Below are 25060 nucleotides of genomic sequence, written 5' to 3'. Positions count from 1 at the left end.
TGTTGTAAAAAGGTTTTTTGCAATCTTTGTAGGTGTAAAACATGCCCGATTTGTTTGAATGCTGTTTCTTATTTGCCAAACAAAATGCATTAGGTTGTGAAGCACGTGCTGTATTTGTGAACACTTTGAGTTAAACTCAATAATATTCAGCGTTAGGATGTTTCATGGGTATGGCTACAGCTTTTCTTGGTTTTTCACAATAAAGGTCCACCTACTGGTCAGAAACACAATGTAACTCCAGGGACCAGTCTGGACCAGGAAAAGCCACCTGAAGAAGAGAGAACAGGGAGATATTTGTCAAGAGGAATGTGTGTGTGTGTGTGTGTGTGTGTGTGTGTGTGTTGGGTGTGTGTGTGTGTGTGTGTGTGTGTGCGTGCATGCGTGCGTGATAATGTCTTACTGTTGAGCGTGTACGTCTCTACAAGAATCCACACCCCGTTGATGCCCGTTGATGGCCACTAACCAGCGTCTGCAAGTCAAAACAAACAGTCTGTTCCATGATTATTCAATAGACACAGTGTAAATTGTTTAGTTTTGATTGGATGAATACTTGGCAAAAAAGCGTGTGAAAAACTAATAACAAATGATCATTAGACACAGAAGGAAAGCAAAGGATTTTCAATATTTGTGAGTGGTGAAATAACCCAAAGGTGAGGTCCAAAATAAAATGAAAAATAGTTTACAACTCCCAAGAAAGCGTAACCTTATACAATAAATTAAAAAGATATCAGATTTCAATTTCAGATTGAAAATCAACCCATAAAAGGGTTGGGGTCACTTATAATTGTAATTGTGTAAATGATAATTAATTACAATTATGACGTAATTGTATTGAAAACAATCTGTTGCTGTTGTAATAGTTATTGAATTGTAATTGAGTTCCGATAATTGACAGTTTTTTATAGAATTTTTTTCTAGAAAAATCACCAAATTCACTTACAGTTTAATTAAACTCAAAACCTGTGGAACCATGTTACAGTTCTATGATTATTAAATGTTTACATTACTTTCCCCCGCAACCTGTCAGTTCTCTTCAGGATCATTTTACCATTTAATAAAATAATAGAATTACTGTTTTATTCTTACTGTGATTTTTTTTGTGTTTGTTCTAAAAACAAAGTGACTTCCCAACACATTTATGGCGTTTTCAGGATCATTTTACCATTTAATAAAAATTTAAATCTCGTGCTATACTGACAAAAAAAAAAAGGCTCAGACATTCACACCAAAAATATTAATACCAATATTTCCATGGATAAGGAAGCCTAACAAGGTAACCAAGAGATGAGAAACAAATTAGATGTATTTTAAGACATAATTTGAGAACGTAATTGTAATTTAATTTCAGGGGGAAAATAATAATTGCAATTTTAATTGTATTTGGAAAAAAAGCTCAGTCACAGTAATCGTAACTGAGTTGTAATTAAACATGGATAGTTGAATACGTAATTGTAATTGAAAAATGTAAATGACAAATACTCGTTTCACTAAATTGGCCATATCTCAAAAAGTATTAATCTGATAAAAACTAAAAATGTTACAGTGTGCCTATTGAATAATTACGGAACAATTGGTAAAATGTCTTGAAATGACGCGGAAAGACCCCGTTATCTGTGAGCTAATGTGGTGGATGGTGGGATGGAGCAAAACCTACACATGATGTACTGGTAGGACCTTTGACTCACCAGCAGGTTGATGCCTGTTAAAGCAGAGGGAGGTGAGCTGTGTGAGAGGGAACGCATGAGTGGGATCAGGAACAACAGGAGAGAGAGACAAAGAGAGAGAACAACCTTTGAAGATTAGAACAGTGGTGTGTGGGAGATCATCGAACCAATGTTCTCCACTGCGGCCGCGCCTATCAACACACATCCACTGTACATGAGGTTTTACAATGAGACAAAAACAACAACCACGCACACAAACGTGGGTTTAGTTACCTTCCACTTCAGACCAGTGACCTCATAGAACTTATAAAAGTCCTGCAGACTGTGAGAGAGCAAATATCAGTTAGACCACACATGAGAAACTGGCAGCTGGGGCAAAGTAACTGTACAAAAAAACACACAATTTTATTTTATTTTTTGTTTAACTTTTATTTGACCATGCGAGGATAAATTAAGAACACAGTTCTTATTCACAATTGTCCCCTGGAAAAGTACAAAAATACTGAAAAATGTGAGAAAAATATTTCAATAATTATATCAAAAATACACAAATTGACTCCAAAAACCAAACTAAACTACAACTAAAAAACACAAAATGTGAGGAATATATACTAAATAACAAACACATAAAAAAAAATAAACAAGAGCACTCAGAGCAAACCTCTGTCATGTTCCAAATCTCCTCTTTCTCAGATTATTTGTCAGTGATCCTGATCGTGATACAATGATCATTACACTTTAAAAGGCACAAAGTCACCAGCAGAAAGGTGCTGTAGAACCAGATCAGAGAGGCTGAACATAAGGCATCATCAATTTTTCAAACTGATCCAGAATCCGTATGTTGATCTGGATCCAATCCAAAATTTAATGAAATTCTTCCACGGCAAAATGCTGCATTCGATTGCACTCGGAACCCGGATAAATCCAATAGAACGAATCGGAAAAGTGCAATAAACGGCCCTTGAGCTCTGGGACCCTGAGTCGGTAACTCGGGCAGGATTCAAGCACCCCGAGTCGGTGGGGAATGAGGTTTTAGCAAAATGGCGGTGCCCACAGTTAGACGTAAACAGTCACTTTCTCCTCAAATTTTTGCTCTTAACCGTCTAATTGTTACGTGTGTTACTAAAAAGTGTAGAACAACTCTGTAGTGGTATTTCTATCCACACTCTGTTCATTTGAACGCCGCTCTGCCTAATTAATGATACCCGTATAGTTCAATGAACTCGCTACAGCAGGGATTCTCAACTGGTGGGTCGAGACCCAAAAGTAGGTCGCAAACCTGTACTGGATGGGTCACAAACAGCTTCTTTTGACAGGCATGCTGTGAATGTGAAATGCATGTTGCACAGGAAAATATATAAATTTATTTAAACAAAAATGTTTTCAACAGCTATTTTTGAAAAACTAAGTTTGGATGACTGAATGAAACCAGTTGAGAACCCCTGCTCTACAGTCTATTGTCAATGAAGCATGCAGGATTCCCCCCGCTGGTGCGTTTCAAGTCTTACTTAAAGTATATGACGTTTCTCTCTCTCTCTCTTACCCTCAAGGAGCTAATATATATTTCCCAGCAGGCATTTTTCCTGCTCGAAAATATGAAAATAACATCAGCTTGCTGTGGCCAGCCATGTTTTCCGAGCTTACTGAATGAAACGCATTTACCTCAGAGGTCGAAACTGATGACCCAGATCTTTGCGGGTTCCGAGTGCAATCAAATGCAGCATAAGGCAGTGTTTTTCCAACCTTGGGGTCATGATCCCATGTGGGGTCCCGCGGAATTTAAATGAGGTCACCTGAAATGCCTAATAATGAATAAAAAAATTTGTTTTAATGATTTAAGTTACAGTATATATATTTTTTTTAGTTATTTTTTTTTTAATTTATTTTTTCAAAGTAAAACAGCCACACACAATCTCAAACACTATTCTATACTTTGACTTTCTCAAACATAATTCTAGTTATAAAATGCAGTATGAAAATATTTGAGCTGGCGCATCATGTCACCAGGCTGTAGTCAATCAAGAAAATGGTTGGTTGACCAAGACTATGGCTCACATAGCATTTACTCGACCAAAACAAAAAAAAAAAACAAAAAAAATGAATGAGCAGGTGCAGAGGAAGACGAGGATAAAGAAAAAGAGAGACAGATATTTTGTTTTGGAATTTTGTGGTGCCGCTTTGCTTTTTAAACACAGACCATTTATGATATGAACCTTATTCAAGCTTTGACCAAATTCCGACAAAGCAAACGTGAAACCTACAGGTCCTACAGACATTAGGTATTTATATCTGTGCCCAACTTAAAACCAACAATTAAAACCTGACATTTGTTTTAATGGTAAGCCTGCATTTATTAATAAACAACTGTTAATGTCAACATCAGATCAGCGCATGGGGAAACAAACGCACGTCAAACACATAAAAGGTGGCAGTGTGCCCGCAACGTCAGAGACGGCAGTGGTTCTATTTACATAATCCACATATCAAATATGAGGATAATCTATGTTCTTGTGCAGAAAAAGGATTGAGTCAATAGTAGATGTCTTCATTTGTTCCCTCTCTGCTCTGAGACCAAAGTTGGCAGCCCTACATGTCACATTATCCTGACTAATTGTATTCTCCAAAAAGAAATGTCCCTAGGGTCGCCAGAATTTTAGGATATTAAAATGGGGGTCACAAGCCAAAAGAGGTTGGGAAACCGCTGGCCTAAGGTCAAAATCTGTTTACTATGTTTGACACAACAATACAAATAAACATACAAATAAATAACAACAAACAACTAAAACACAAACATAGGGTATGTGGAATGTTGATAATGAATCAGAAAATCGCATCTTTGTAGCACCTTCGTGGATAAAAGTTCCCATCCCAGAGTGATCCCCCCGCCGTGTGGTTACCTGAGCATTGGAGCCCTCGATGTGTTGAGAGCTTTAAACGTGAGGAAGCGGTCTCGTGCAGACATCCGTGGTCTGTAGTAACGCATCAGACCATCAAACTGTTTCAGTGACACACCCATCGGCCTCTGGGAGGGGAGGAGGAGGGGGAACGTGTGAGCGCCTGCGTCAGCGTCACATCATTTATCATGGCAGCCACAGATGAGACAAACCTGTCGGCTGACCAGCAGCTGGAAGGCGTGGTCGACGGCTGAGCGTTTGTGCAGCAAAAGAGATTTGAACTTAATCTTCTCCACACCGTTAAACGTATCGAACACCACCGCAAGGAGCTGGAAGAGGCCGCAGAAAACACAGGGAAACAACTGTAGGAAACCTTTAGAGAACACACTATAGATCAGACATGGGTACCTTGGACTAATTTTGTGCGGCCCCCAAAGTAAATACACAAAATGGACAATAAAACCACACAAAAATCAGTCCTAAAACACACAAAATGAGAGACAAATTACGCAAAAATTCTCAGAATGACAGTAAAACATATGAAAATAAACACAACAGAAAGAAATGCAAAACAAAAATAAAAAATGTCCAAATGACTCCAGAAACACACAAACGTTGCACAAAATACCAGAAAACACACAAAACAACACAAAACACACAAAATAAGAGAAATATACAGAATTACAAACAACATTACACAACATGTCTCCAAAAACAGACAAGGACAATTACAAAATACAGAAAAATGACAATAAAATACACAAAAAAAATTCTCCTAAAACAAAAAAATAAATAAAAACATAGTAAATGAGTCCAGAACACACAAATGCCTAAATAAGAAACAAAAATCACAGAAAATCACTACAACAAAACACACAAAATAAGAGAAATATATACAGAAATGCAACAACAATACACAAAATGACTCCAAAAACATAGCAGATGACTACAAAAATACCAAAAACAGTACAAAATGACAATTAAATTCCACAAAAATGACTTCTAAACACACAAAAATAAAAAAACCAAATAGGCCAATGCAAAAATGCAAAAATGCAAAATGACCAAAAACACACAGAATGACAGTAAAACATACCAAACTAAACAAATAACAACAAGAAATTCAAAAATGACAATAAAAATATACAGAACGACTCCAGAAAACACCAGACTATGTTGTTTCCTGTGCTATTGGTCCATGTGACCCTTGGATCAGAATACAGTACAAATCATATTTTAGTGCCCCGCTGTGATAGTAGTTCCCCATCTTTGATCGAGATAAATTAAGTAAACGTGTAAGAAGGAGTCCAAAAGTGTATTAACTATGAAAAGTGAGTGAGAGTTCGGGACAATCAAAGGACCTACGCTACCAAAATGCAGAGAAAATGCAGCCGTCAAATGTTTCAGTTAAAGAATTAGCTAGCTTAGGATAGCTCATGGGAAGTGTTTATTCTAGCCATAACTGATACCAAATTATAGTTTGATCTTCACGTCTTGTTACTTCCCTTTTACTCTGGCAGGAAAACTTAAAGTGGACAGACTGATGCTTTGTGTACCAGGTTCATGATGAAGTAGAGCTCGATGGAGAGGTAAACGATGAAAAAAACACAGGACCACAGCGGTTCTTGGAGTACGCTGGCATCATCACATCTGGGAAGCTTCAGCAGAAGAGACACAGAGTGAAGTTACACATGTACTGTACATCTGTGTGTGTGTGTGTGTGTGGTGTGTGTGAGCGGTGCTTACTTTGCTGTGGTCAGCAGAACAAACAGGCTGACCAGGCTGTTCTCCAGGGTGTTGAAGTACTGAGGATAGAGGACAGAGGTTACATTTGGAGCGTGCAGACACGAACAGAAGCACCACAGGCCCTCCGAGTTACATCAATAAAATCAAAGTTGCGGAGAGACAAACTTACAGGGTCAGAGGAATTCGTGGAGAAAAGGCAGAAACCTGGGGGAGAGGTTAAAAAAAAAAAAGGAAGAAAACTTATAACATCTTGTTCAAGAACTTGTAATCGTTTTTGATCTTCTACACAAATTAGATGGATGTTCTTCTAAGAAGTCATCGGTGCTTGATGAAATCTGCAGATTTCCAAATCTAAAGCTAAAAATAAAGCTGCTGGAGCAAATCATTTTTTATTTCTTTTTAATCAGAATAAAGACAGTGTAGGCCTCCAAGATCAATAAATACAAGATTATTTGCTCCAATGAAAATATGTAAAGTGTTGAAATATCCTTTCAAAAATGTGTTTTTATCTTCACTCCAAACATTGGTTTGACTTCCTGAGAAAAGTTTTTTGCATTGCATTTTGGTAGTGAAGTCCGTAACCAGTGGTTCTCAACCTTCTCAGCCCGCAACCCCCAAAATAGATAGGTTCCAGACACTGGGGACCCCTAGTAAAGCTGAAGATGGTTGAACACAGACATGAACATTGAAGAACAGTCATGTGGAGACAGGACTATCTATAAGGGGAGAGATTTTTGGGGTCCATCCATAAAAGTCAGCAAAATGATGGTCCATTGTTCTATGAATCTGTGATAATCACATTTATTTATTTATGTAATTAATAATATCCACTGTTATCCAGGAAGTTTATAATTATTTGCACCATAGTATATAGTCATGTTAAAGATGTAAATCTTTGTTTAATCAAAAATAAAATGGATAAACTGCAGGAAAGGTAGTGAAATTGGGTTAGAAATTGGTTGAAAAAGTTGCAAATGTGGGTAATTGAATTTAAAAATGTTGGAAAATTTTGTTTAAACTGGCAAATAATCTGCATTACAAATTGTGAATGTGGTAAATCAGCAAAAATAAACATAAATATGGTGAAAAGGGGGTTAAACTTAAAAGTGAAAATAATGGGACTCAACATATGCAACATTAGGTGGGAAAAGTGTTGGAAAGGGTTTATAAGTGCCAAAAATGTCTTGAAAGTGGAAAAATGTGCAGAGACGGCATTGAAATTGATAAAGTGACAGACATGGGAGAAATGTAGCAAAATTCAAATTAAAAGGAGCAAAAATATGCAAGAAAAAGTGATGAAAATAGGTTAAAAATATGGGCAAGTTTGGTGTCGTTGCAGAAAAAGGGTACAAATAAGGCAAAAATAGGCTCTTTCTTAGTTTTCTTGAAGGCATCTGGTGACCCCCTCCCAGTGTCTCACGACCCCAAATGGGGTCCTAACCCGAGGTTGAGAACAAACTGCTGTAGACAGATGCATGAAAGTGTTGCAACAATGTCAATAAAGCCAGTGTTTTCAGTGGAGGTAAAAAAAAAACAAACAGACTTTCGAGCAGCAATTTCCATCTTTTTGCTTTGTTCGTAATATTAGTTAAAATATATTGAATATACTCACCCAGAATAGCAAATATAACCATGAAGAAAAGCAGCAGCAGGAGGATGTCGATGAATGGAGGGAGTGACTGGAAGATCTGACGCAAGTTTCTGATTGGATAAAATGAAAAGTTTCTACTGCAGGTTTATGAACCTCCAAATATCAACAAATACTATAGGCTACAGTTTTAAAGCAAAGGCATGCAGCAAAATAATTACGTTCAAATTAATCTATTTATAAATACTAGAATGTCACTCAGTGTAAAACATGGTGTGGAAAGTTAGAGGAGACTGCACGATGAGTATGAGAATGAGTGCTTTTGGCCAGTTGTCCTTTGCATTTCAAGCTGCCCATTAATGTAATGTATTACCTGTAAATATTAGAGCCAGTCCCACATGTAATTCATTAAAGCCCAGCTAAGAAAATAGCTTTTGAATAATCAGATCTGCAATCATCAGCCCTGATAGCCAGGAGTTGTCTTGCATTTTATTTTATTTTTCAGGGTTCCTACAGCTTCAGTCAAATGAAATTCAAGACTTTTTAATGTCATTTGAAATTAAATTTAAGACTGACTTCACAGTAAACACAATTGGGGAAAAAAGTGCCACATCAATTACATAGACTTAGGGTCATTTTTTTCCAGTGTCTAGACATGGATTATTCTGATTGCTCCTTTTTAATTATTTATATTTCATATAAATATGAGAACTGCATTAATGTCACCCAATTTCCTCTCAGGGATCAATGGTTTACTGAATCTGAGCAGGTTTATTATTATTGTTTTTTTTTTAATTAACCTAATTTAAATGATCCTATCTTCTGTAGCTTTGATGAGATGTTGTTAGAATCTAGAATGTAACATTCTAATATAGTAACGTTGTTCCAACTGACTTTTATTTTGTAAACCAGAAGTTCCCACTGACACGGTTGTACTTGAGGTAGCTTGCTGACTGTGAATGTGAACCTACGGGGCACGGACAAAAGGCTAGAATAAGAAGAACTAAAGGACAACATGGACTGAGTTATTCTTAGTTAGCCAGGCACAACAGCGTTTTTGTTAACGCAAATTTTATAGGGCCCTGCAATAGCCGCTTAAATAACCATGCGTTTTACTTTATTACAGTAACAATAACAATAACAATAGTGTGTGGATAGCAAAAGAAAATCGTTTTGGTGATCACTGATCTCCCTGGCAACAGCAAGCCATTAAGTTAGCATCAACAGACACGCCCACTCATGAATATGCATGAAGTCCCCAAAACAGCCCGTTTTCAGAACTGTGTAGAAAGTCACTTTTCAGAGGCTAAAACTCTGGAAAACCGGCGAGTTTGGAATATAAACCTCAAATACTATGTTGTTGGGGTTCTTAGAACAAATGGCGATGGGTGAAAAATTGCATAATACTGGACCTTTATTTTTTTTTTTTTATTTATTTATTCAGTTCATTTCCGACATGGTCGCATTCACAGAAATTCTCATCTCATCATTTATTTTATTTATTTATTTATTTATTCAGTTCATTTCCGACATGGTCGCATTCACAGAAATTCTCATCTCATCATTTATTTTATTTATTTATCAATCAATCAATCAATCTTTATTTGTATAGCGCCAAATCATAACCAATGGTATCTCAAGGCACTTTACAGTAGAGCAGTCTTAAGGACGGACTCTTCATTTTATGGATACACACATATGCATATATACGTATATACACATACATATGTATCCCACACCCAACATGAATTTATTTATTTATTTATTCAGTTCATTTCCGACATTAAGGGTGACTTTTAACTGCTGTCCAGAAACAACAGATGAAAAATATCCATTAGACTAACTCTGATACATTTACTGTAATGTTGATGAATGTACAGTACATTGTCCCTGTCAAATAAATAAACAAATAAACCATCAGGCAGGAACAGAAAGACTGAAGTTTTACTTTGAAACTAATGGATTCTCTGGGTAACGAGACATCAGATCCACTGGAGTTCAGTTTATTATGAGTTTACAAGATGTTCAAAAACTGTATCTTCTTTTTTATACTGTGCATGTATGTTGGTGTGTGCTTAAGGCTTCACAAACCTGCGCACGGCACCACAGTATCTACAGTCCACCAGAAAGATTGGCCTGAGAGCTCTGGTCACTCGCAGATGAGATGTTTGTCTGATCAGAACCACGATGGCCTCCACGAACTGGAGCAGCAGCACACACGTCTGTGTCACGAGAATACAACATTCAGCCTTCTACGTTTATTTATTTACCCTTTAATTACACTTTTACACTCAGTAACACCATCACAGGTTGTAACCACACACTAATTTATCTATTTTAATACATTGTGGTAATAAAAACAAATACTTTAACGCCCCCAATGGCAACACAGCAGAGATTGATTACTTTTATCATGGCAAGGCAACAAAAATTTGATCCGACTTATCCAAGGGTCAAATTATTAACATTCACATCAGCATTTAGCATAATAACCAATCTGAGCATTAAAACAGGAAAGAACAAAGGGTTTTGAGTGTTTTTGATTCCATTTTGTGTGTTTTTAGAGTAATTTTGTGTATTTGTGTTGTTATTTTCAACATTTTTCTGTTATTTTTTAGTTTTTTTTGTCACATGATCAACAATCACGTCAGCATTGAGCATAATAACCAATCCGGGCATTAATACAGGAAAGAACAAAGGTTTTTGTGTGTTTTTGATTTCATTTTGTGTGTTTTTAGAGTAATGACAGTAACTTAAATAAACTAAAAAAAACAGGCTGTCACACTCAAACCCTTTAGACGTTTGTAAATTCTACTGTTGTCCAAGAAAGTCAATCAGTGGTGCCCACAACATTCCAAATTCATTTTGTGTGTTTTCAGAGTAACGTTGTGCGTTTGTGTTGTAAATTTGTAACTTTTTGTGTTATTTTTCAGTATTTCTGGTCACATGATCAACAGTCCTGTCAGCATTTAGAATAATAAACAATCTGAGCATTAACACAGGAAAGAACAAAGGGTTTTGTGTGTGTGTGAGTGTTGTGTATTTTTGGAGTCCTTGTGTGTATTTCTGTTGTTGTTTGCAAAACTTTTTCTAATTTTGTTTGTTTTGTATATTTCATTGTGAATTCTGCGTAATTGTTTGCTATTTTGTGCATTTCTGTTTCCTTTTGTGTATTTTTTTTTTTGTCATTTTGCGTGATTATCATTTTGTGCATTTCTGATTCTTATTTGTATTTTGTTGTTTCGTATATTCTTCTGGCAAATTTTCTGGATTTTTCTTTTTACTTGTATGGCTTTGGAGCAATTTAGATTAATTTAATTCAATTAATTTTAAAATGAATTTTGTTGTCATTTTTATACATTTTTGCAGTCAATATTGCATTAATTTGGAATCGATTGCCCATGTCTGTATTAAGTTAATATTATACTACATAACTAAAAAGAATCCTGCCTGTTACCTTGACCATGGTCCGTTTGTGCCGTATGAAGGTATGAAAGCCCAACCAGCGGAGTTTCATGCACAGCTCAAATGCAACAATAACCAGTGCCAGTAGCTCCAGTGTGGCGTGAACCTGCACAGAACCAGATCACATGTTTACGTCACCTGTCTCACTGATGCAAGTTCATGTGTGTGTGCTAGCTCACATAGACGTCCAGGCGCAGTGAGGGGACGGCGGGGGCTTCACACAGGGACAGAGTCATCAGCAGCAGCCCCGTCAACAGCTCCATCATGTAGAACAAGTGGTTGTGGGCAAAGAGGTACGCTGCCAACGCCTTTGGGTTTCGAGGGTGCGTGAAGAACTTGTCATTGTTTTCTCCTTCCTGAATATGTGATAAATGTAAAGACAAGGTTTGCTCCGAGAAATACAGTAAAAACACTACGTCAGATTCTAAAGCTGCTGGAGACGATGACTGACATTTTTTACAAGACAGGGAAAAACACATGCTTGTTCTATGAATCTGTGATAAACACATTTATTTATTTATCTGAATAATATCCACTGTCATCCAGGATGTTTGTTATTATTTGCTTCCTAGTAAGATGTAAATCCTTATTTTAATCAAAAATTGATTAAAAGTGACAACAAAAAAAAAATAGTGGAAGATGTGATTAGATTTTAAAAAACACAAATGAGTTAAATGTTGCGAATTAGAGTGGCCAAAAATGGACAGAAAAATTTGTAAAGAAGGTTCAAAGTCTCAATATTGGCTTAAAAGTGGCAGAAATGAGGGAGGGGAGTTGGGATAATGTAATTTAAAAAGTAGGAACAATTAGTTTAAACTGGCAAATAGTGGGCATGACAAATTGTAAATGTGGTTAAATTGGCAAAAATAAGCAATGAATATGGTGAAAAGAGGTTAAAAGTGACAATAATGGGTCAACATATGCAACATTAGGTAGGAAAAGTGGTGGAAAGGGTTTATAAGTGCTGAAAATGTCTTGAAGGTGAAACATTTTTGAAGATAAGGCATTGAAATTTGATAGAGAAATGGGAGTAATGTAGAAAAAATGCATTAAAAGGAGCAAAAATATGGCAAAAAGGGTAAAAATAAGCAAAAATGGTCTCAAATTGATGAAAAAATATTTTTAATTTGTTTAAGGAATCTGGCAAACCCCTCCCAGTGTCTCACAACCCCAAATGGGGTCCTGACCCCAAGGTTGAGAACCCCTAACATAGTGTCTCATAGGTCAATAAATCCAGGATCAATGGCTCGAAACAAGATGTAAGAGGTTGAAATTGGCGCTTGAAAGTTTTGAACATCACGTAAAACTGTTTATTGAAATTTTCAGAAAGTTTGGTGCATTGCATTGTGGGATGTGGAGTCCTGTAGATGAATCCATAGAAGTGTTTTTACTTAATTCTTACTGTGATTTCTTGTGTTTCCCCTAAAAACTCTGTCAAAGTGACTTTCCAACACAGTTCTGGTGTTTTCACTGAAAGTTGAGGCAAAGTAATGGCAGATGTTGATTTTGGGGTTTACATAGAATCTGGATCGAGATATATGAATTTGGCCAAAACTGAAAGTCTGAGAACAAAGTAGAACAAAAATGAAGTTAAGCTAATCACTGTTTTCCTTATCTGGAGAAGAAACAAGAAATCACAAAAGGAAACAAGTAAAAAAAAAAAAAACACTTCTATGCATCAGTCTACGGGACTCCATATCCCACAATGCAATGCGCAAATGTTTTCCATCAACATCAATGAGAGTGTTTACAGTGGAGATCAAAACAAACCTTCATCTGGCAATGTCAACATTCTACATCTTTTTTTTGAGCAAAAGATCTTGGATTTATTGATCAATGAGGCTCCCAGGTCCGTTTTTTGCTGCAGAACTTGGATCCCGTCTTTAGAATATAGACCGCGTCGATACAATATTGACCCCATCTATAGAATATGACCCTGCCCCCTGAATATTTGCATTAAAATCTTAATAATTTTAATAACACAACTAAATATGAAGCATAAAAACAAAAGACAACAGGTTTTTATAATGATAGATAAACTCTTCAAAAATAATAACTGCTTCACATTGCAATACAATAAGTATTATAGAGTCTGGGTCTTTTTTCTATGGCAGAGGATATAAACCCACATATAAAAGGTGCAAAAAAGGCAGGGTCCAAAATCTGCAGCGGAAAATAGACAAGGAGGGGGTCCATATTCTATAGACGGGGTCCTAATTCCACAGTGGAGTACGGACCACTGCAGGTCCATTTACATTATTACACCGATGCTTCTTTCCTTTTTGTATTCGTTTGTTTCTTATTTTTGTTACTTCCTGCTGCTGCTGCTGCTCAGGGTGCATTTATATCCTTTATAAAAAAGAGCAAAGGCTGATGTTCACAGTAATAAAAACAAGTATAAGAGCATGTGACTGACTGTGTGACTGCTTGTAAATACCTGCAGGTAGATGGCTGCCTCCTGGTAGTTCAACTCCCAGCTCTGCTGCAGGGACACAGTTTGGCCTCTGCTGGGTTGTGGTCCAGGTGTGGAGACCACCGCATTGTTGACTATGTCATAATTCCCTCCTCCATCTGGAAGACATCACACAGAGGCCATTAACGGCTCCTTCTTTACCACCAGTCCCCAGTGTCTGGGTCAATTATAATTGTAATTACCTAAATGATAAATAATTACAATTATAACTGTAATTGGAAAAATATATTGCTGTTGTAATCATAATTAAATTGTAATTGAGTTCAGATAATTGACTTTTTAAAATGTAATTGGCATGGAAATTATATAAAAATTTGTCAATTACAATTTAATTAAACCCAAACCTGTGGAACCATGTTATAGTTCTATGGCTCACACACGTACGTAGTTAATTATTAAAATATGTTTCAAATCAAATTTTCTGACAACCTGTCAGTTGTAATCCTAGAGGTATACAGACAGAAAAAAGCCTCAGACGCCCACACTAAAAACATTAATACCAATATTTTAATGAATAAGGAAGCGTCACAATGTAACCAAGAGATGAGAAACAAAGTGGATGTTATAAAATATTTTTTAGTGTATTTTACAGCTGATTTAGGACATGGGTCAAAACCAGACTGGGAGTCAATTAAATTTTCAATTATGATTACAGTAAGCAGCATTTTTTTCTCCAATTACAATTAAATTACAATTAGTTTTTACCCTCATAAAGTCACTTACAATTACGTTCTCAATTACTAAAGTTAAATTACAATTAATCACAATTAAATAACCTAATAAAAGTTAACCATTTTTGATGATAACAGGTCCTAAATCAGCTGTGAAATACTCTAAAAACAAATATGTATTATGTAATTTCTTCCCTATCTATTGATTACCTTGTTAGGCTTCCTAATCAATGAAAATATAGGTTTTGATATTTTTGGTGTGGGCGTCTGAACCTTTTTTGTGTCAGTATACCTCCAAATAATTTTTTTTCTAATGTTAAAATGTGGGTAAGATTGATATGAAACATATTTTAATAATTGTTAACTACATATGTCTAAAACTATACATAGAACTGTAATGTTCCCCAGTTTTGCTTTAAAATATAATTTACAATTTTTATAGAATTTTCATGGCAATTACAATTACAAAGTCAAATATCTGAACTCAATTACAATTTAATTACAATTATGACAGCAGAAGATTTGTTAAATTACAATTACAATCATATTATGCCATAATTGTAATTAATGATCAATTATGTAATTATAATTGACCTCAACCCTGGTCAACACTGACCCGTTATCATAAGAGATGCTAACAGAACGCTAACACAAGAGGAAGGTTACGTTTTATCATGGGCTTATTTATTAAAGGCTCAGTAATTGTGATTAATTGTAAATGAACTTACAGGTAAGTAATTGAAAATGTAATTGTAATTGATTTTCAGTGAGAAAGTAATAATTATTAGTAATTTAGTTGTAATTGGAAAAAATGTAGGTCACTGTAATAGTAACTGAGTTGCAATTGAAGATGGATTATTTAAGACGTAATTGCAATTGAAAAATGTAATTGACACTACACACTAGAGGTGTGTGTAGTGTACCTACCAACGTTGTGCGGTTCTAAGAGTGAAGCATACGAGGAGATCACAACAGGCCTCTCGTCCTCATGGAAACCAGCAGCTCCACCACATAAACACTCCATTGATCAGTGAGAGTTTGTCTCTGAGTCTCAGCTGCACGAACACACCAACATTCCTTAAGTCTACAGCTCTAGCAAGCACGTGTGTGTGTGTTCAGCTCATTGAAGAAGAACTGCTGGTCTTCCTCCAGCAGACACAACATGAGGAGGAGATGCAGATGGTTGAACATTCCATGCAGCAGAAACTGAGTCCAGATGAGATTCAAAAACAAAGTTCATGATGAAAAGGAAAAGCCACAGTGTCATAGGGCTGGGTGATATGGACCAAAACTCATATCTCAATATTTTCCCTCAAAATGGCGATATACGATATTAATCTCGATAACTTTAACACAATAACGTCTGGCCAGAAAGATAATTCTGGGTTAAATTTGCTGATGAAAAATGCCACACAGGCACATTTACTAACAAACAGCTGCACAATATGTGCCACTTTTGGCTTTTTATCCTCTAAGGGACAGCATGTGTGAGTGAGTTCTGTAGTGTGGCTTGGTCTGTGTTAGGACGCACTCAGAAATCCATTTAACTGTGCTTTCCATGTTGTTCTAAGAAGTAACGAAAGCAGCGACTCCTAAAATGAATCTTTAAATAAAAAATAAGCTAAAAATTTAAAATATATCAATACAGGTGATATTGCAATTTACTATATAATAAGAAAACGCGATATATCTTTACTCTCAATACATTGCCCAGGCCTAGTCCAAATCGATTTAAAATCATTAAGAAATACATATAAGTGAGCTTTTCATGTTGTTCTGAGAAGTAACAAAAGCAGCGACTCCTAAAATGACTATTTTAAAACAAAATAAATTATAAAATATATAGCTCAGAAATATGAAAAATTGTAATGAGAACACTGATTGACTGTACTGTAAAATAATATTCAATACTTGTATGAAGTTATTTGTACTGTGTGACGGTGTAAATAAAAACAAGTAAAAAATAAATAAAAAGATATATCTCGATATAGAATATATTGTGTTTTTCTATACCGGTAAAAATATAAATTGAATCTTCATATATTGCCCAGCCCTACAGTGTCACTCACTCAACACTGATCTATAATAAGACTTAGCAAGGCAGCCTCAACAACCCCAACTGCCATCAGTCATAATAAATGATTAGTTTGTTCTGCAACGTCTCCCATTAGCGTTACAGGATACAGACCACAGACGGTATTAATCTGGTGTCACGAGGCAGAAAGAAACAACTAACATGTAAAAAGCTCACTCACAGCTATCGACTATTCCAGTTTCAGATCTGACAGTTTAAACCATATGTCAAACTCAAAGCCCGGGGGCCAAATCCGGCCCTTTGGGGCATCCAATTCGGCCCGTGGCAGAAAGTAAAAATAACAGAGAAAACATAAGTAATTGTATAAAACTCAACAATATTTGCAGGGACTCACAGTTTTCCAGATGCAGTAATTTTTTACACTAAACAGTTGAAAAAACTCAAAATCATTACAATATCTTTATTATTACATAATATTTTCATAGAAATGAGTCATGAAATCTAGTAAGTTTAAAGTGAAAACCCTATTGCGTTTGATATCTGTCACTTATTGCTTGGATATTGTCGATTTCTTACATATTTAGCATTTTATGTATACGTAGTAGTGCAAACTAGGGCACAATAATGTTGAAAGTACTTGTTTTCCCGGATAAAATCTGTGGCCCACTTGAGATCAAACTGCTCCCCTGAATAAAATGAGTTTGAAAATAAATTAATAAAAATAAATAAATAAAATGAGTTTGACACCCGTGGTTTAAACTATTTCCAATGCGATGATCCACACAAACATGCACTGTTTTCCCTCTATCTTTCACACGCTACATGCAACAATTCAGCCCCAGACCGAGATGCAATCGGACAGTTTTCCATCCACAGAGGAGATGTGTTCACAGAGGAAGGTTGTTGATCCAATCCCAGTGTGAAAAAAACATCAAGTGTTTGGAGCTTCAGGGCAAAAACATGATGAGTTCAAAGTCCCAGACACACAAACAGTCTGTAGACTAAACGGGTCCACTTGGAGAAAAATATAGAAATCTCAGAAGAATCCCCACCAGCAGCTGCAGAACTTCAGTCCAACACAGAGCATGTGATTGTTCTGAGAGGTGATATAACACTTCAAACATCCTGTAGCACAGGCAGCACCACTTCCTAGTTAGACACCACCTCTGGATACGCAAAGAAAAGAAAAAATAACTCTCCTCTTCCTGTTCACCCCAGGATCCCACCCAGCGCACACACACACACACACACAGTCACACACACACAGAGCGGAGAAAGGCTGATGGGTGCAGTCAGCTGATCCAGCGTTACGTTCCATGAGTTAAACTGGTACTGATACATGATGAAAACAAAAGCCACACAGCCACACTTAGTGTTTTACAGAGGTGAGAGTAATAAATTACAAGTACTCATGTTACTGTAATTGTTTTTTATGGGGACAGTAATTTGACTTGCACTTAAGTTCATTTTAAAAGAAGTAAAGTAATTCATTCCATTCTACATCCAACCGTTACTGAGTAAATTATTATTTTCTTATTTCTGTTTCATGATCATTTCATGGACATTGAACATAATCTGTATGTTCTTAGTCTTGCCATTTCTGATCAACTCCAGCTACTTTCTATGGTTCAGGTTATGGTTCCTACTTATTATGTTGTTACCCACATGGTACATTTGGCAAGGCACAGTTTTAAAGTTCATAAATGTATCTATAGTTAGAGCCTGAGATTGATTTCTTTTTTTTTTTTAAATCGAATTTATTGGTGTTACAGATGCATTTGGGGAAAATAAATGAAGTTCCAATTGTGCAAGATTTGGTCTCTTCTTGGACTGGGCCAAAAATCTATTTGATGGATTTATCAAATATGTAGATAAAAAACGATTTTTATTTTACAAATTCAAGTTTCTTTTTAAATTAAATTTATTTCCTCTTTTTTTTTCCTTTCCCGCCACAGTTTTTTCGGACTTTTTCGCATTCCGTCCTTGTGGGTTATCGTAGCGCGATGTGAGCCCGCCCCCTCTATGTGTACATTTGTTTACCCTTTGAGTAGTCTATATGTGTGTATGTGCGCCACAGGCAAGGCAAAGGCAAGGCAAATTTATTTGTATAGCGCATTTCATACACAAGGCAACTCAATGTGCTTTAAATGATAAAACATTCAATTGTTTAAAATCAATAAGAACATTTAAAATCATCAGTAAAATCAATTCAAATCATCAACAAACACATTACATCAACAACATGACAAAAAATCTTCCTCTCAATCATTTTATTTTAGGATTGTTCTATGCATTTTAACTATTGAGGACAATCAGCAATAAAGTTACACTTTTGACAATATATCCGATGTCTGCCGTCATTTTTAAGTGCATTGATTTAGGCATAATCGCCCACACACAGGACCTCCATGCCTGGTGCATCATCATCTCTTCCTCTACTGAACCTGGTTGTGCAGCATGTGCACGTCAATATTTAACAGCCTAATGGCTGCAGTGCATTTACAGGAACTAAAACACATTCATCTTTATTAAGATGAGAGTGACCCTCCTCACGAAGACGCCAAATATTTCAAGGAGGTGTGAAAATAATGGGCCATGTTAAAAGATAGATAGCACAGTAAAACACATAAAATTGGGTTAACCCTTGTGCACTCCTTTAAATGTACATACACAAACATCCATCTCATAAAAGCGCAATAAAATTGTACTCCATTAACCTTTTTTTTTTTCACTTCCACTGCATCAGAGCTTTTCAACTACTTAAGCCCTATCCATAGATATAAAATTATTAATACATTTCAAACTGTTTTTAAGTTTGTATGGACTTTTTGTCATGAGAATCCCTGATCTTTTAAATAGCAAAAACAAGAAATATGCAGTATTTCCAAAAATAAGGTGCAAAGTGAAAATGTTTTGATAACAATATTACAGCCTTGACCATGACAACATTTGATAGCAGAAATGATTTTAATGCAATAGAATTTTGGCACAAGGACAGTTTTAAAGAAACAAGTTCGGATGAACTACGGCCGGGCCCGAGGAACATCTCAGCGCTAAATAGCACATACCACGTTCCTGAGAATTCAGTCAAATGACTCAGTTCCACCGAGTAAAAAAGGTCTCCGAGAGGCTCTTGACAAAAACAGCTCACAGAATATCCGTGTCAAATTACAGCCCAATTTAACGAGCATTAACGGAAGAGTAGTCATTTGAAAACTGGGGCCCCCAAGTAATGGGCCTCATTCATATATTGGTAATAGATATTCCATTTTAATCAGTGTACAGTATTTACATCAGATATTTGTTTTGGACCAGCAGAGGGCGCTGGTAACCCAGTGGTCGGTTGGCATGCAGCTATTCTAGCAGTGAAGAAGAGATGCTATGCTAGCGAGTTAATAGAAAAACCTGACTTTTACAGATATTCACATAATATTACAGATATTATTTTGGTGCTAAAGGGGTAAGGAAATATTTATGAACATGTTTAAGAGTAGTAGGCGATTCCAGTTTTGATGCGCGCAATGCGCAGCAGTACCAGTAACATGCAAGTCGGGTTGCCAGGTTGGGGTTAGTCTGCGTATAGGCTGGATGGGTATGTGTCAATGATTCAGTGCCACCAACAGTTGCAATATTTGAGTCACAAATAAATGACAAAACATTATATTGGAAATTGGCAAAAAAAAAAAAAAAAAAAAAAAAAAAAAGAAAAGGGGGGTGGGTCCCTGGGCCCCAAATGAACAAAGTGAGTGGCGTTTTGAGTCTGGTAGCCCAGCCTAAAAATAACACTTTTACTCCTTGTGTACACAAACTGTCCAGCTTATGAAAGTGTAATAAAAATGTACTCCATGAATATTTTTTTTTACTTCCACTGCACCAGATCTTTTCAACTACTTCAGACTTATCCAAAGATATAAAATTCATTATAAACTTCAAACTATTTTTATGTTTGTATGGACTTTTTAATCATGAGAACCCCTGATATTTTAATTAGAAAAAACACACTGAGGATCATTGAAAAAGCAACAGATAAAATAATGTTTGCATCTCAAGACCAAATAATCTCGAATAGACCCGATTAGGGAAAATAAACAATGCATTCACTTTAATATGGACTAATGATGAATACACAGGTAAGTACTGTAGCTTTGAAGGTCAAAGAATGTAGTAGCACATAAGCACAGTAGGGATGACAGAAAAAAAATCAATGAATCTGCACTGAGACAATAATCGATGCTTCGGTTTTCAATAATTGCTTATTTAAATGGTAAATTACATTTACAATATATTATATTTTATTTATTGCATATGTTACAGCAAGGATGCTGCTACATTGGAACTTCACTATGCAGGTTAAAAGAACAGTTTACAGATAATAGGGGTATGCATTACCATGAATCTGAAGATTAGCATCATGACAATTAGCATGTCATGATACGATTCATCCCGACACTAAACAATTCAATATACATCGAGATATATCGCAATATCAATAATTACAAATTTCACCTTTACAAGTGTAAAACAGTATGAAAAACACTTCATTTAATTTTTTTTTAAACTTGAGAACAAGTAAATGGTAACTAACTACAATTCAAGTACCAATATCAAAAAACAAGTGGTATGATTATCAAATTCTCAAATTAAATTTTTCATAAAAGTATTTTGCTTTTACAACAAATTCTGATTCTGTTAAGTTATTAAATTCTTTAGAAACAAAAAAAAAAGTAATCACATACATTCATAAAATCCAGTCCAGTATGTGCAATCAACTTCCAGCTAAATGCATTGAGGACTGAGGTACTTTAACAAGGTCTGATGTGGTTCACTGACACCTAGTGACCGGGCGTTTACGTGCTATGTTAATAGGGATGTAACGATTAATCGTAAGGCAGTTAAAAATCGATTCATAGGTACCACGGTTCATATCGATGCTCTGAAAATTGAATCGCAGTACTTTTTTTAAACAGCAGAGGGCGCTATATATTAATCCTTCCAGAAGCGGACGTGACGGGTGGAATCTGCTACTATTTTCTTTCTGGCCGCCATTTACTGTTAAACATGCTCATAAATGATTCTTTACACCTTTAGCACCAAAAGAATATCTGTAATATTACGTGAATATTTGTAAAAGTCAGGTTTTTCTATTAGCTCTGTCTGCTAGCATAGCTTCTCTTCTTCACTGGTGGAATAACTGCATGCCAACCGACCACTGGGTTACCAGCGCCCTCTGCTGGTCTAAACAAATATCTGACGTAAATACAGTAAAATGACTGTTTTTTTTAAAGTCCAATTGTTAAGGCACAAAATACATTTTCAGTTGCACTTTTAAAAAGAAAAATAACTATTATGCAGTTTTGAATTGTTTATTATAGAACCAGAATTTAAATTAATAGGCTTCTTCATTTGTATTATTCCTTTATTTATTTCATTCAAGATTTATTTTGAGTTAAATTGCATCATTTTGAATAGTTTATCAAGGGATTCTTTTGACAATGAAAAATAAAAGGAAAATAGTATAGTATTTTCCCCAAAAAAATAAAGGAATATTTTTCAGTCATTTGTCAACATTCCCATTTTGTAAAATAAATCGTGAGAAAATCATATCGTGAACCCAGTATCGTGAATCGAATCGTATCGGGAGTTGAGTGAATCGTTACATCCCTATATGTTAATGTTAGTGACGCACGATTAAATGTTTTTTTCGTTAAAAAACATAATTCAAAAAAATGATTTAGACTAGGCCTCTGCAATATATTGAGAGTCAAAATATATCGCAATGTCTTATTTGGCGATGTAGAAAATTGCAATATCGCCCATATCAATATATTTCTAAGCTTATTTTTCTATTAAAAGACTAGTTTTAGGAGTCGCTGCTTTCACTAGTTGTCAGACCAGCATTAAAATCACAGTTAGATAGATTACTGAGTGCATCCTAACCCAGACCTTCCCATAAACCAGCCACACTCCAGAATGCACTCACACATGCTGTCCCTTAGAGGAGGAAAAGTCAAAAGTTGCACATATTGTGCAGCTGCTTGTTAATAAATGTGTCTGTGTGGCATTTTTCATCAGCAAATTTAACCCAGAATTGTCTTTCTGGTAAGACTTTATTGTGTTAAAAAATATCGAGATGTATATCATATATCACCATTTTGAGGAAAAAAACTTTTAATACACATCAGCCCTAATTTTGAATTTTTTGAATCAATACGATAATCGAGCTGTGAAATATCACAATATATCGCTGAATTTATTTTTCTTCTTACACCCTTAGCAGATATGCTGCTTCATTAAAAAGAAAAAGAGAATAATTGGTCTTTTGTGTCTGAATGAAACACAAAAGCAGTTTGAATCTAATCGTGAGTAGCGGTGAGTATGGCTAATGATGTTGCAATACGATACGTATCACGATACTTGGGTCACCATACGATATTACGACAATATCGCAATATTCTACCCAGTTAATATCAAAATGTAGAGATGAAAAATCAAGTTCCTGTATATGTTCAGCAGAAGATATTTATCATTCAGAGGACAAATTGAGTCAAAACTATTTGCTTCAAAACATCCTATTTATTATTTATTATTAGTGTTTTTGCACATTTTCACTGAAAAAAAAGCAGTTACACACTGCCATTGAAAAATAAAGTGCAACAAGTTTCTTTTCACTGAAACTACTGTGTAGAAGTCTCAAAGTAACCATGACAACATAATGATGGCATTGTAACAACTGTACGTGAGAACATTAAGGATAAAGCACCCTGAGTTACTGACAATGCACAGTTAATTTTCCCAAGATATATATAGATTATCACAATAATATCTTTGACAAGGCAAAAATATTACGATATATTGCATCGCGAAGTACCTGGCAATACCCAGCCCTATAATTCATTATGCTTCATGTACATCTGCTATATGTTGCCACTAGGGATGTAACGATTCACTCAACTCCCGATACGATTCGAAAAGAATCCCTTGATAAACTATTCAAAACAATGCAATTTAACTAAAAATAAATCTTGAATGAAAAAAATAAAGGAATAATAAAAATGAAGAAGCCTATTAATTTAAATTCTGGTTCTATAGTAAACAATGCAAAACTGTATATTAGTTATTTTTCTTTTTAAAAGTGCAACTGAAAATGCATTTTGTGCCTTAACAATTGGACTTTAAAAAAAAAAAAAAAAAGGTCATTTCACTCATTTACAAGATATTTGTTTGGACCAGCAGAGGTCGCTGGTAACCCAGTGGTCGGTTGGCATGCAGATATTCTGTGCAGTGAAGAAGAGATGCTATGTGCTAGCAGACAGAGCTAATACAAAAACGTGACTTTTAAAGATATTCACGAAATATTACAGATATTCTTTCGGTGCTAAAGTGGTATGGAATCATTTATTAACATGTTTAAGAGTAGAATGCGGCCATAAAGAAAGTAGTAGCAGATTCCGCCCGCCTTGTACACTGCTGGCCAAGAGATGAGATCAATATATAGCACCCTCTGCTGTTTAAAAAAAAGTACTGCGATTCAATTTTCATAGTATCGATGTTAATCGTGATACCTATGAATCGATTTTTAACTGCCTTACGATAAATCGTTACATCCCTAGTTGCCACCTCTAAAAAAATCCTGCCCCCCTCTTGCCACCCCATTGAATTTTTTCTAGATCCGCCCCTGCGTACTATTGTAAACTAGGGCACAATAATGTTGAAATTTCTCGTTTTTTCGCATAAAATCTGTGGTCCACTTGAAATCAAAGTGCTCCATATTTGGCCCCTGAACTAAAATGAGTTTGACACCCCTGGATTAGAACATCTGTGACTTACTTTCGTCTCTCCTTTCAGCCTCATCGCTGAGCAGACCACTGTTAGCTTCGTCCCAGGTCAGGATGAGAGGAACGTCATCGTCGGACTCCATCCTGGCTCCCAGACAGGCTCCAGCCAGCCCTGGAGCTCCGCTTTGGGTGAAGGAAGGTGATCTAAACTCAGCTGCCAGCAGCACCGGATCAGGTGCACATGTTGACTGACCTGTGCGCGTTAGCTTACGACCTCAGTGATTGTACACAGGCTTTGGCTCAGCATTGAAGCAAGAGCAGTCGGTGTGAAGTGAAGAACTATCTTTTTCTGACTTGTTCCGTGTCTAAAACAGTCCGTGGATGCCTAATTCACTGCGTTTGTCGAGAGGTAACATATGTCCCTCCGTCACGGCATCTTTAGCTCACAAAGGCCAAAGTCTGCGTCTGTATGTGAGGAAAAATATCCGAAACTCCTATGTCAACGACGACATACTGATCAACAAACGTTTGCGACACAAAAATAGTTTACGGCAGACTTCCTGTGTTGGACGTTTACATTTCAAAATAAAAGTCCATGGTTGTATAAATATTATGGAGCGTAAAAAAAAATCATATTTGTATTTTTTTTTTACTGTCACTCATTGTAAAATATGTAGTCATATACAATCTTAAATGTATGATTTAGCAATTGATATGATTACGTTATTTAAAAAAAAAAAAAAAAAAAA

The 25060-nt window shown here is 35.9% G+C and overlaps 1 protein-coding gene across 1 annotated transcript in view; it reads right to left on the bottom strand.

Moving 5' to 3' along the window:
* The window catches only part of tpcn1 (two pore segment channel 1), a 39098-nt gene extending 14237 nt beyond the window's left edge, over nucleotides 1–24861 (bottom strand). Inside the window, 18 exon segments of the mRNA XM_028458369.1 lie at nucleotides 216–245; nucleotides 248–268; nucleotides 401–469; nucleotides 1655–1699; nucleotides 1791–1855; nucleotides 1924–1986; nucleotides 4562–4686; nucleotides 4771–4887; nucleotides 6115–6174; nucleotides 6177–6216; nucleotides 6305–6363; nucleotides 6474–6508; nucleotides 7917–8005; nucleotides 9984–10114; nucleotides 11350–11463; nucleotides 11537–11713; nucleotides 13795–13928; nucleotides 24364–24861. Coding sequence (XP_028314170.1) covers nucleotides 216–245; nucleotides 248–268; nucleotides 401–469; nucleotides 1655–1699; nucleotides 1791–1855; nucleotides 1924–1986; nucleotides 4562–4686; nucleotides 4771–4887; nucleotides 6115–6174; nucleotides 6177–6216; nucleotides 6305–6363; nucleotides 6474–6508; nucleotides 7917–8005; nucleotides 9984–10114; nucleotides 11350–11463; nucleotides 11537–11713; nucleotides 13795–13928; nucleotides 24364–24454 — 1465 coding nt within the window. The 5' untranslated portion in view covers nucleotides 24455–24861.
* Nucleotides 24862–25060: the final 199 nt, after the last annotated feature.

Source organism: Gouania willdenowi, chromosome 9 (genome assembly GCF_900634775.1).
Source record: "Gouania willdenowi chromosome 9, fGouWil2.1, whole genome shotgun sequence".
Lineage (NCBI taxonomy): Eukaryota > Metazoa > Chordata > Actinopteri > Blenniiformes > Gobiesocidae > Gouania > Gouania willdenowi.
Note: the sequence above shows the minus strand (reverse complement) of the source record. Positions and strands in the feature narration are given on the sequence as shown.